The sequence below is a fragment of the Microcaecilia unicolor genome, chromosome 10 (assembly GCF_901765095.1).
Source record: "Microcaecilia unicolor chromosome 10, aMicUni1.1, whole genome shotgun sequence".
Taxonomy (NCBI): Eukaryota; Metazoa; Chordata; class Amphibia; order Gymnophiona; family Siphonopidae; genus Microcaecilia; species Microcaecilia unicolor.
Genome location: NC_044040.1, coordinates 79,586,689 through 79,600,921, shown reverse-complemented (window position 1 = coordinate 79,600,921; position 14,233 = coordinate 79,586,689). Strand labels below are relative to the sequence as shown.

At 45.0% G+C, this 14,233-nt stretch overlaps 1 protein-coding gene across 1 annotated transcript in view; it reads right to left on the bottom strand.

Moving 5' to 3' along the window:
• MON2 (MON2 homolog, regulator of endosome-to-Golgi trafficking) overlaps positions 1–14,233 on the bottom strand; it is a 461,654-nt gene that overhangs the window by 159,299 nt on the left and 288,122 nt on the right. Inside the window, 1 exon segment of the mRNA XM_030215834.1 lies at positions 7,327–7,502. Within this exon segment, the coding sequence (XP_030071694.1) occupies positions 7,327–7,502 (176 nt within the window).

The following is a 14,233-nucleotide window of genomic DNA, read 5'->3' as shown; positions in this document are numbered from 1 at the left end:
GCAGGTAGTCCTGCTTTTATGGTTCACAACTGGAATTCTTAGCTTGAGCAGTGTAGACCAGAATAACCACACAGGCTATCTGAACCAACCGATCCTTATCTATCATCACCTACTAAAAACGCCAGCACACCTTAGTAAACAGGGCCTTAATTTTGTGTAAAACTGAAACCATTTTTCCGTTAGAGGCCAAACTACCCAATGTGTCAAAAGACAACATTTATATCTGTGGAATGGTGAAAACATCCATTAGACAAATTAGAAAAAGTCACCCTATGCAATAGAGAAACATATGGCCCTATTTACTAAGATACATTGTAGGCGTACAAACTTTTTAGAGCGCGTTAACGCTAGAGAGACTCAGGAATATAATGGGTGTCTCTAACAGTGCGCACTAACTTTTAGTGTGCGCTAAAAAGTTAGCTCACTTACAGTGCAGCTTAGTAAGCAGAGTCTACATTCCTTCAAAAATACATTCTTATAGATTTTCAAATTATTAATACTAAATCTTCAGATTACTTAGGGGCCCTTTTACTAAGGCGCGGTAGGCCTAACAGGGGCCTACTGTGCACTAAAAGGCACTACCACAAGATACGCTGAGGCATCTCGCAGTAGCTTCCCACTCAATGTGTGCTAATCCTGTGCTGGAAAATACATGTTTTTATGTTCCAGCATGGGAGGCATGCCCATGGGTGGAGAGTAGGTGTGCCTGCGCTAATCAGGTAGCAGAGGCAATTACCATGCGCTACATGGTGCTACATGGTTAGCACGGGAGCCCTTACCGTCTCCTAAATAGGTGGCGGTAAGGACTCCTGTGGTAATGGCCATGTACTCATGGGGAAATCAGTGCATGGTCATTACAAAAAAATATATATCAAAGAGGACATTTTACCGCCAAACTAAAAGTCACCACAGCATGTGGAAAACCCACGCACTGACACCAGTACCAGTCACTTTTTAGCATGGCTTGGTAAAAGGACCCCTTAATTTATCATCATCAAGTTATATTTTATATATTTATCTTGTATTTTATATATTTTATTAAAAAGGGAGAAAAAAGTCCCAGAAAAGCTCACTGATACGTGAAAAAGTCAATAAAAGGCTTCCAAAAACAGTCCCAAAAAAGCTCACTGATACATGAAAAAGTCAATAAAAGGCTTCCAAAAACTTTTCAGTTTGCTGATTTCAATATTTGATCTATTACTTTTTAAAAGAGTGAGTAATTTACATCTGTCTTTAAAAAACGTTGAAAAGGAGAAAGGGAATGGGACTCGATATACCACCTTTATGTGGTTTTTGCAACTACATTCAAAGCAGTTTACATATTATATACAGGTAATTTATTGGTACCTGGGTTGAGTGACTTGCCCAGTCACAAGGAGCTGCTGTGGGAATCAAACCCAGTTTCCCAGGATCATAGTCAAGTGCACTAATCACCAGACTACTCCTCCACTCCAAACAGTACTGTATTTTTAACTGTAAGGGCAGAAAGTTGTTTTTGATTGAAACATTTTTGGAAGCCTTTTCTTAGCTGCTTTTTACCTATGGGTAAACTTTTCTGTGGCTTTCTGTCCCTTGTTTATAGAATAACATTAACTATATAAAATATAGATAGGTAATATATAAGGGTTCATTTTCAAAGCATTGTGATTTACAAAGTTCCATAGGTTACTATGAGGCTCATTTTCAAAGCATTGTGATTTACAAAGTTCCATAGGTTACTATGAGGCTCATTTTCAAAGCACTCAGACTTACAAAGTTCCATTGGTTACTATGCAACTTTGTAAGTCTAAGGGCCCTGTTTACAAAGGCACACTAGCGTTTTTTAGCGTGCTCTAAACCGTGTAGATGCCCATAATATTCCTATGGACGTCTACACGGTTAGTGCATGCTAATTTTTAGCACATGATAAACGCTAGCGTGCCTTTGTAAACAGGGTCCTAAGTGCTTTGACAATACACCTCTAATTAAGTAAAAAAAGATTTAAAATTAATAATTTGAAATTTTAAAAGAATTTATTTTTGAAGGAGTACTGTTTTATATTGCTTTGAATTACTTTTTCTATTTTGGTCTACCAAAGATGAAGATGGCATGCTGAATACAGAATATTCTCCACCCCAACCACAGAATTTATATTCTTTTCTATTCAATACACAATATGGAGATGTATAATATGATGAAAATTTATAGACAATACATGCAGACTTTGCAACTAGAATGTGGAATAAGCACTTCTTTTCTTGACTATCCTTTGAGCTGATCTTATCAGTAAGACAGAATTATTTATTTTACTTCAACACAAGTAGTTCAAACCTTTACTAAATGTCCCTCAATTTGTATTAATACAGTCCACCTTTGCCACGATGGGGGTGGGAACTACCACTGGGCTGCTGCGGTATCCCAGTGGTACTTCCTTTTTTGCGAGCGGTAAGCCTGCATTGGGCTTACTGCCGCTTTGTAAAAGGGGCCCTATCTGCATTATGTCATATTTAGCATTTCAGCTAAAAGTTAAACTTGCTGGTCTCCAGGACACCATGACAGAAACAAATGATAGTCTGCAGATCTGATTTAAGATACATTACTATATTTGATCTGGGGAGCATTAAATTGCCAGAATAGGCCTAGCACTCACTCCACACAGGACTAAATTCTGTATATGGCACTGGAAAAAATGCATGCTAAACACTTTTCTATAAATGGCACTTCAAGTTGGGCGCCATTTATAGAATAGTGTTTGGCACCAGGATCTGTGACCAATTTTGGGAATGAGGATTTACACCAACTTAAACCTGCGCCTATGTTTACCAAGGTGCGCTATGGGTGCGTTAGCATTTTTAACGTGCGTAAATGGCTAACCTTTAAATTTAAAAGGTGTGTTAGAAACACTAACGCACCTTAGTAAACATACCTCCTGGTGTAAATCCTCATGCCTAAATTAGGCATGCATCTGCCTAATTCTCAAACACCGTGCACAAATTCCAGGAATGCTTCAACCCAACCATGCCCCTCCCAATGTCACGCCCCCTTTTTTACGCATGCTTCTTCATAGTGACTAAAAGATGCGCATGTAAATTCAAATTATTGCCAATTAGCACTGATAATTGACTGTCAGCACCCAATTATCAGAATTAACTGGCTCATTATGCAATTAAATTACACACAAAGCCAAATTTCCGCACACAGGTTTTTATTTTTTACAAAGGTGCGGAAGAACTTTTAGGGCGTGCTAAACACTAAACGTGCATAGTGCGTGCTAAACAGACGTCCATAGGAGTATATGGGCATCTCTAGTATTTAGTGCACGCTTATTTGTAAAAGGCCCACAAAATCTTTAGTGCCATATATAGAATATGGGGATAATGGGTTTTTTTTGGCAGATTTCACACAAATGTTGTAATTTTTTCATCACTTTAAGGGCCCTGTTTACTACGCCGCTCTCTATAGGCATGCGCTAACAATAGAGACACCCATATTTACATCCTGTAATCACGTACGTAGGTATTAGATATATGTTCTTTCTCCCAGAACAACTACGTTCCTTCTTAAATTTAAAGAAGCTCTCGCTATGATTATTTCCCTGTCTTTTGTTAGCTGTCTCCAGTGTTTATTGATGTACCCTTTCAATATCATGCCGATGCCTATTGTCTTTATGTGACAGTTCTTGATTTATTCTTCACCTTTTTTTTTCCTTATCCTCCCCCACTGCTGTTTGGTGGTCTACTGTAATTGCCAGGTGCTTGAAGTTGTTGCAGGTTTCATGATATTTGTATTCAATGCTGAGAAAAAAAATGTGTAGCCTCATAGATGGTCTGTATTTTAGTTAAATTAATATTCAAAACATAATCAGCTCCTAATCTAAACCTTGCTAAGACAGAAGATAACCCTACTGAATAAATGACAAAAATTATATATATTAAGTACTGAAAACTGAAAAGATTCAACAATATGTAACCTTTACGAAAAAGTATTCCAATCTGTAACTGGTGACATCTCTTGAACAGCCATAACGTCATCTAAACTTTTCCTGTAACTGTTGATCAGTTTTTCATATCACCCTTGAGGAATTCTGGTACATTATTCTATAAAAAACTATTTCATCTCTAACACACCTGAAGGCTTCCTTGCATGAAAAATTCACTACATATCTTATCACAACATTTCAATAAGGTTCTCGCCAAGACTGACTTGACCAGTGCAAAAAACAAAATCTCTTCTTTTTCTTCAGCAGTTCTGTGGTATGTGCACTTTAGATAGTTGCTTTGTTAAATGATCTACTTTTGGCTCAGATTCATCTCACAGACACATAGCAGGATATTCTCTTCTAGAATATCCTCATAAAAATTAGAATTCATGGTTCCATCAGTGATAGCAAGCAGTCCAGGTCCTGATACCTCAACTACCATGCTTGACAGGATGGGGTTCTTTCTTTGAAAGGAAGTATTTGGTTTTCACCAAACAAAATGTTTGGAGCTGTGACTAAACAGTTCAATTTTTGTCTTGTGGGAAATCCCAATGATTATTGTTGAACCTGAAGTGGGCAACAATTTCTTTTAGAAAGAAGCTGTTTTGCTTTCCTTCCATGAACTTCAACCCCATTCATATTTTCCATGATTGGTGACAGAAACTCTCATACCAGTCAGTGTCCTGAAGATCTTTGGATGTGTTATTTCTGGGATTCATTGTGATTTGGATCAGTTTTCAGTTTAGGGGAATCTTGGCAAGATTGTCAGAGTATGGGGATAGAGCCCTATATGGTTAGACATGGTTTTCTGAATCTGTCCATATCTTGTTCAGAAGTCCTATGATAGTACTTTTGATTGTGACACAAGTTCCCACTAACTTTTATAGTAAAAATCAAACTCTTTCGGACCTTTACATAAGGCAGGATATCCAAATTCAAATCATGAAGATTTGCTCTGAAGGGTGGTTCAGTAGTTACCCAATTACTTAAGCACCTGAGTCTAATTAGCTAATTAAGAGGGATATTATCAATTTGCATTAGGGTACTAACTCATATTATTTGTCCCATTAGGGCACATGCATTATGGCAACACACATTAATGCAGCATTAGGTTACCCATGGTACATAATAATGAGATGCAACACATGCCAATGCATGTAAAACAGCTCATTACTAAGTAATGGAAACATGAACTTACAGTGGTACTATTGTGAGACCAAGGTCATCAGCACCATTTTGTATGATGGAAACTGGCAAGAGCCACTGGGGATTGCTCCTGTCCAGACCACTAGGAATCAAAGATTTTATAAAGGTATGACCAGGGGGGAGGTAGGGGTTGGTTCTAAAACTGGGGGGGGGGGGGGGGGGCTTCTGGTATAGGAGGGAGAACTTTCAGGAGAGGGTCGTCACTTGGAACCCTTCAAGTTGGGGGGGGGGGTATAGGTTGGGGGGCACTATCAGGGGGCTGCAAGATAGGGTTTATGTTGGAGAAGTCCTCTGGCTCTTCTTCAATTCCCATCAGCACTGAGTCTGATTCAGCATGGGATGCCTAAGTCTGCGCCTGCCTCAATCTTCTAGGCACATGACCAGGCTCTGGGCAAGAGTAAAGAGGTAAAGGTCCTCTCCTGGACTCTGGAGTTGTTTCCTCATGACAGGCTGGAAAGGAGCACTGCATCAGTCTGGGCTGGCTCCAATGGCTGCAAGATACTGGCGTTTACAAATATCTGACAGGCAGAGCATAGGTCTCCAGGATGTTGAGCTAGGATGCATTCCAGCTCCTCCTGTAACATATCCTGAAGCATTCCTCAATTGCAGGCATCAGTTTAGGCAGGGCTAGTACCGGTGTGGAGACACTCCATGAAGATGCTGGAGCTGAATTGGAGATAAGATCCTGGCTTCAGGAAGGCTGGCACAGCAGTCCTCACAGCACCAATTCTTCTTGGGTACCAGTCAGGCTGGTGTTCTCGAGTCCGTGGCACCATGCTTTGAGGAGGGCCAATGTTAGTGCTTTGTCACCTTCACTTGGTGCCCATAATCAGAGTTCTTCAATGCCGAGGAAGACAATGCGGAATCCGAGCGAGTCCTTGGTGTCAGGTTTAACGATGATTGGCCCAAACAGGCACTACCGGTGCCCAACGTCAAGGCAAGGGGAAACCACCTCGATGTCAATGCATCTACAGTGTCTGGTGCATCTCCACAAGCCATGGTAACCGATGCCTTTGATTGCCGATGGACTGGACTTCTGCATGCTGAAAAGTCTTTCATGCAAGGCCTCTCAACTTTTTTGGGTTCTTTCTGCATTTGAGCACAAAGAGAACAGTAAGGAAGACTTATGATCAAGGCCCAGACAGGGTTAGGCACATGTCACATGCATCAGTCACCACATGGTACTAACACAGTCTGTACACCGTTTAAACCAACTGACAGTTTCTGAAAAAGGGCCAAAAAAAAAAATCTAAGGAAAACAAATGAGGTAAAAAAAAAAATTAAACATAAAAATGTCCTGCACTACTTCACAAAGGAAAAGGGGAAGGCAAAAACTCTCTGAAGAGAGAAACACCTCAATACAGAGATAGAAGAGGTGTCTTCACTGCTCCGAGGAGAAGAGAAACTATGAGTCTCGGTTGATTCAGGCAGGCAGAAAGACTCCCACGCAAGTACAGTGGGGGCCTGTCACAGGCTTCTAGAATTACAGAATGCTGGCAGTGTTCACAACAGGGATCCATTGGTGACGTTACCCATATGTGAGAAACTCTGTTCGCTTGTCCTCAAAGAAACATGCTCTTCCTCACTCCCTGCTCAGTAAATACCTATTGTCCATTCACTACCACTCATCATAAAAATCGTTGTCACCCATCTTGAAGCTGCTGTCTGCGTCAAAGCCAACTCATGATGAAAACATCAAACTGCAGCAAAGGGATAAATTTTTATGCAAACGCGAGAATAAAACTCCTAGACAGACTATAGGCCCAGCTCAATATGGTTTGATAAATTAGAGGTACATGCTGTAATCAATGCACAGCCGTTGACATGGTGATGGAGAAAAAGAAAATATCAAAACTGGCCCAAAATTCCTAACGAAGAATTAGAGTAAAGACAACTAAAAGATGAAGAAAATTAATTGGAGGTAGAGGGGGAAGAGATTTCTAGCACATAAACCCTACAAAATCTGAACAAAATTAAATCTGTATGGCATGTTGTTTATAGTCATGCTGGCTCTCAGTTATGAATACTTATTACCTTCTTAGGAAAGCTCTATAGGCCTTCCTCAGACTTCAGACAACTCATACGACACAGGTCACATGATGTCCACACTGAGAAGGCCTGTCAGCAGAGAATGCCAAAAATTATTTACAATTGGAACTTACCCTTGATCATTTCTGATTGCGCCTATCACTCCAAGTACTAATGGCCAGCCAGGTCCTAGACAGTCTCCTTGGCTCTGAAGAATCTGTAGCACACACTCCAGCTGCTTCAACCTTATATCATGATGGACTATGTTTGATAGTTCCTTCAAAGGATTTAACAAAAGCAGCTGAAGCCTCTAGAAGCAAATAAAAAATGTAATCAGAAAAATAAATACCAAAACATGTGTCTTTGTGGTTGATTTATTATTTTAATTAATTACTTTTGCATGTCTAGCCCTCTTATTAACTAGGTGGGTTATAATAAAAGGAAAAGAACACTTTGGGGCTCATTTTCAAAGCACTTAGCCTTACAAAGTTCCATAGTAACCTATGGAACTTTGTAAGGCTAAGTGCTTTGAAAATACGCCTCTTTGACTTCAGAAGGTGAATATTTTTAAAGCACTCACTCCTGCCGGCCAAATTAGCCCTGGATAATCAATGCCAGACCATAACTGAGCAACAACACCAGGAAGACATACAGTGCCATTCCTGGCCAGCTAACCAGGCTAAGTCAGGACTGCTATTTCTGTATGCATATCTTCTGGGACTGACCCTGGACTGCCCCAACTCTGCCCACACAATATCGCACTGGTCATAAGTCGCTAATTTTCAACTGCATTGACCAATTAAGTGCTGCTGATTATTGGTGGCTGACCCACTCATACAATTCAATCACTTTAAATATGCATATTTTCAGAGGACTAAGTGGCAATAATGTAAAGAAAGAAACATAAAGAAAAAATGTTTACAGTACAAATTGAGATCCACAAACATGAAGCAAAGCATGGCCAAAACTAATCAGAACAAAACCGATATAGTTTAAACAACTACAGAACAATGTAAAAAAAATGGCACTAAGCTTAGCACAATGGTTTGTTTCTGGTTTAGAGCTGAGTTTTGTGCCCTGCTTAGTAAAGTGTGGGAAAGTTTTGTAATTACTGTACATTAGATGCAAAACTCAGTACACAGTAACTACAAAACCTGTGAGGTAATTACTGATGGGTGTCTCCTATGCATTTACTTCCTAGGACAGATATTTATCACATTTTATACGCATTGTCAATAGCAGGGCTGTGTCCAAGCTATTGTAAATATACTGAGTTACTGCTGCAAAGAAGAACCCATCTACTCCCTGATATCCATAACATAATCCTTTCACCCCTCTTATAACTCCTGCTCCAGCTCTTACCAGGAGTTCCCTGGCATCTAGTGTGGAGTGGCCCTGGATCAAAAGTATGTCTATGATCACTAGTAGGCTCACAGCACTTAAGTTGGCACCTTGACCCTTAGCAGTACTACTATGAAACAATGGCTGGAGGTCTGAGACATTTTTCATCCCATGTTGCCAATGGGACAAAAAAATCCAGGGCTTACTTCTGCCCCACAGCTATCAAGAAACCTGTTGTAAGAGCTTGGGGAGGGGGGACCTGTCCAAGTGTGATAAGGTTATGCTATGAATTTTGGGGGGGGGGGGGGGGGGGAAAGGAAGATTATGTTTCAGGTGTTGGGCTGTGGTATGTGAGTAGTATAAGTTAGGTAGTATTGTCAAACCTAATTTGCACATTTTTGCCAGGTGGTCATGCCCAATTCAGGTTGCAGCAACCAATGATTGAGGATCTGCCTTAGACCCATCTAGTCTCCAACCAAACTCCTCCCATAATACGCCCAAGTCCTATCCCTCCTGCCCATGCCTTCCACTTTTGATTACATCACTAAGTGATGTCATAACTCTGCCCTAAACGCCACCCCTTTTGGTTATATCACTGGAGGTGATGTCATAAATCTGCCCAAGCCACACCCACCACCTTTCCAAGACAGTGGTGACAATAAGATCGCTCCAGGATATCACAAATTCAAAATGGTGGCGACCATAGTAACATGACTTTCGCCGGCAGACACTGTCCTCTATAACCACACAGCATGTGCAGTCTGGTTCCTTTTATATACCTCTGCCCTCCTGCCTTTTACAAACACCATTCCTAATGAAACACATTTGCTTTTCATACACACAACATGATTTACAGGTTTATCTCACACTATGCAAAAATAAATGTATTCTTTCTTTCTATGTAGAAAATATATACAGTGAATCAAGGTGCAAAATGTTTTGTGGCACTGCCTCTTCAAAACTCTTTTGTCATAGATGACTCTGAACTTTCTTAAGCATGCGGCTCTGTATCAGCTACTGGGCTTTGTCCCTTACAATACCTTTTTGCTGAATAGATTTTTTTTTCTACTCTGCCAGGGAGACCTCAGAGTTGCTCTTCCTTTTTTTTTTCATTTTTTTATTTATAACTTTTCAATAGTGTTATGATTCTGCCGGTTTGGCTGAGGGGGAGGGGGGACGTCTCTTCTGATTGGCTGCCAGGGGTTGTGCTGACGTCAGGAGATAGTACTTTAGCCTGCAGCTGAGGAGTTTCTCTGCTTTTGCGTTACTTATTTGGTGGAAACAGGAAAGCCTGATAGGTTTCTCTCAGAACGTGCTCTAGGTTCTGACAGGGATCTGTGTTGATTTAGAGTATTCTTTTCCTTCCCTCTGGGTTAGCTGCTGCTGTGTGTGTGTGTGTGTGTAGGTAGCTCTGTAATCAGGGTCAGCTGCTCGTTTGTTTAGTGGGGGCTGGGCATTGCTCAGCCTCTGGGGCTCTGGGCTGAGTGAGAGCCTTCTCCTTTGTTTGTTTGTTTTAAGGATTTCTCTTCCCAGTGTCCCGGCCTGCTGGCTCAGTGAGTTTAACCCTTTGTGTACTGTGTGTATTGTATTCCTGCCTCTGCCAGTGTGTTTGTTGGATGGGCCCCACTCCCTCTTGGGAGGGGAAGCGTTCTCTCTGATTGTTTGTTGATTTATGGCACTCTCTCTCTGCTGGCTCTACAAGCTTAACCATTTGTGTTCTGTGTGCCTCTGTCTACAGTGGGTTTGAGGCAAAGGCTTTCTGCCTTCCTTTTGTGTTTGGTTCCTCTGGCTTCTGCCTGGGGCGCCTACCCTGGTGGGGGGGGGGGGGGGTTGCTGTGTTAGTTCCCCTGTCCTGCGGTAGTCCCCTGCGTGGGCGTGGCCCGCTCTGGTCCTTTCTTTCCCCCGCTGCCCTATTGCTGGTGTTCAGCGCGTGTCTCGCATCTTGGGGCCCTCTGGGTTCTTTCACCCCTCCCTGTGTGTGATTGGGTTCCAGTTCAGCCGTGAGGCTCGCACGAGTGGCTCTGTCTGCGTGGGTTCCGGTTCGGCCGCGAGGCCCGCCTGTATGCCTATTTCCCTTCTTCCTGCGGGCCGGGGGAGGGGTAATCTTAGGGGGTATGTGTAGCTGGGGTGTGCGGTGGTGGGTTGGTCTCCCCTTGGCCTGGGTTGGCGCCCTGCTGGCCTCGGCCAGGGCCCAAGGGCTCACGACCAACCCAACGGATTACAGAACGCAAAAGCCATGAGCTCGACCGATCCATCCCCCATGCAGCTGCTCCAGCAATTGCATGCTCAGCTACAACAGGTATCGGGAGTCGTGAACGCACTGTCTCAACGGGTAGACACGCTGACTGTCACAGGGGCTACGGAGGGCCCGCCAGCAGCTACTCCGCCGGGTTCCCACGCATGCGGCCGAGGGATTTCGGGTGGCTACGCCCCCGAGGTACGAGGGCGACAATAAGACCTTGCCGGGGGTTCCTCAATCAATGCCAAAATTGTCTTCGAGTTGCAGGCCCGGGATTTTCCTTCAGATCGGGCGAAGGTGGCTTATATTATCTCTCTACTTGGCAGGCCCCGCTCTGGCCTGGACCTCGCCCTTATGGGAGAAGAAGGATCCCCTCCAGGATAATTGGCAGAGTTCTTGAAACAATTTCGGCTCATCTTTGAGGAACCCGGGAAGCCCTCTTCGGCGGCGACTCAGCTGTTGAACCTACATCAGGGGCGACTCTCTCTGGGTGAGTACGCCATCCAGTTTCGGACTTTGGCCGCGGAGCTAGGTTGGGATAACCCAAGCCTGACTGCGGTATTCTGGCATGGGGTCTCGGCCAACATTAAGGACGAACTCACAGGCCGGGAGCTGCCCTCAGATCTGAACGACCTCATCCGTCTCTGCACCCAGGTGGACATCCGGTTCAGGGAGCGGGCCTGTGAACGTCGCGCTGGTCAGCAGGTTGCAGGGGCTCACTCGAGGAGCTCGCACAAGAGCCCTGCTTCCCCGTCGCTGGGTGTGCCCAATGGGTCTGAACCTATGCAGGTTGACCGGGCGGCCCAGGAGAGACAGCGGAGACGCTCTAAGGGGCTGTGCCTGCATTGTGGAGTGAAGGGGCACTTTGTCCGTGAGTGCCCAAAGAGAAAGAAGTCGGGAAACCAGCAGCCCTGATACCGGCTAGGGAGACCGGGTCAGGGCCGAAGTCCTTCTCCCCTTGGATGCAGGTTTTGGTGCCAGTTCTACTGGCGATTAAGGATACCCCTTGTTTTGAGGCGCTAGTCGACTCGGGGGCGGGAGGCAACTTTATCAGCGCGGACCTGGTGCGGGTTCATCAAATTCCTACGATGGAGTTACCTCAGTCCATCACTGTCTCAGCGGCTTGGGGGACTGGTTCGGGGAGTTCTCCGCTCCAGGACCGTGCCTATGACCCTACGGGTAGGAGTCTTACACAAGAAGTTATCTCCTTCTACGTCCTTCCGTCGGCCACTGAGGCCATAATCCTGGATTACCCTGGCTTCGCCTGCATAACCCTTGTATTGATTGGGCCCGGGGTGAATTGACGGCGTGGGGCCCGGGCTGCCAGAAGGTCTGTTTGGATAAGGTCTCGCCAGCCCCAGTGACGCTTCCTTTGGATCGAGCCAAGTTATGTTACCGGGGCCCTACAGATCCTTGGAGATGTTTTTTCCAAACAGCAAGCAGAGATTCTGCCTCCTCATCGCTCCTATGACTGTGCCATAGAGCTACTACCTGGCACTGAACCTCCCCGTGGCCGCGTATACCCCCTATCCCGGCCAGAGACGGAAGCCATGTCCCAGTATATTCGAGAGAACCTAGCTCGAGGTTTCATCCGGCCCTCTAAATTGCCCGCGGGGGCTGGATTCTTCTTCGTGGAGAAGAAGGATGGGGGGTTTGCGCCCCTGTATTGACTACAGGGGACTCAATGCCATCACGCGGGAAGGACAAATACCCCCTTCCCTTGATTTCTGAGATGTTTGACCGCCTCCAGGAGGCCCAGATCTTTTCCAAGCTCGATCTCAGGGGGGCCTACAACCTTGTGCGGATCAAGGAGGGGGATGAGTGGAAGACGGCGTTTAAACACCCGCGACGGGCATACGAATATCTGGTAATGCCGTTTGGACTTGCTAATGCTCCAGCCGTCTTCCAAGCCTTCATGAATGACATCTCAGGGATCTCCTATATAAGTTTGTGATGGTCTACTTGGACGACATTTTGATTTTTCAAGGGCTGAGGAAGAGCACCAGGAGCACTTGAAGACCGTATTGCAGCGGTTGAGGGAGAACCACCTCTATGTGAAATTGGGAAAATGTGAATTCCATCACTCCGAACTGCTCTTCCTGGGGTACATCATTTCTAACCACAGGCTGCGTATGGACCCCAGTAAGCTGACAGCCATCCTGCACTGGCAGCAACCTACGGGGCGTAAGGCTCTACAGCGCTTCTTAGGTTTTGCAAACTACTATAGGCAGTTTATTTGGAATTACTCGTCCCTGACTGCCTCTCTTACTGCCTTGACTAAGAAGAACGCTGACGCTCGCAACTGGTCGCCTGAGGCGTGTCAGGCCTTTGAGAATCTGAAACAGGCATTTGTTGGAGCTCCAGTGTTGCGCCATCCCAACCCAACAAATAAATTTTCGTGGAAGTGGATGCATCATCGGTTGGCGTAGGAGCAGTGCTGTCCCAGGCCCACCCCAGTGGGAAACTTCTCCCATGTGCATTCTTCTCTAAAAAGTATACCCCTGCCGAGAAGAATTATGCCATCGGGGATCAGGAGCTATTAGCTATTAGCCATTAAATTGGCCCTGGAAGAATGGCGTCATCTGCTGGAAGGGGCGCAGGAGCCCTTCACGGTGTTCACGGACCATAAAAACCTGACTTATTTACGAGAAGTGAGAAGGCTGAATCCTCGCCAGGCCCGGTGGGCACTATTCTTCTCCCGCTTTGATTTCATTCTGACTTATCGTCCAGCGGAGAACATCAAGGCAGACGCCCTCTCCAGGTCCATGGAGGCTGACCTGGAGGAAGAACCCCTGCAGTATGTAATTAAACCCATGTCATTGTGCCCGCGATGACGCTAGCAGTACCTGCAGGTATGACCTTTGTGCCACCCCGGCTGAGAGAAAAGACACTCCAATGGGGGCATGCCTCTCGAATAGCAGGACATCCCGGGATCCTGGGAACCAAGCGGTTCATCTCCCAGCAGTATTGGTGGCCTTCACTTGATCGGGATGTGCAGGAGTTCGTGGCTGCATGTCCTGAGTGCGCCCAGCATAAAGCAGACCGTCGGAGACCCCAGGGGTTGCTGATGCCTTTACCAGTAACCTGAGAGACCATGGACCCACATTGCCATGGACTTTGTTACGGATCTGCCTAACTCCTGAAGGGCCACAGTTGTCTGGGTAGTGGTGGACCGGTTTTCTAAAATGGCCCACTTCATACCCATGCCTACCCTTCCTTCGGCGGTGAAGCTGGCACAGTATTTCATCAGCGCTATTTTTCGTCTCCATGGTCTGCCAGAATCTATTACCTCTGATCGAGGAGTACAGTTTGTCTCAAGTTCTGGAGAGCCCTGAATCGGGTCCTTGAAATAAAGCTGAACTTTTCGTCGGGATATCACCCACAATCCAATGGCCAAACAGAACGAGTTGAACCAATGCTTGAAGCAGTTCCTACGGATGTATGTCAATGAGCACCACAAC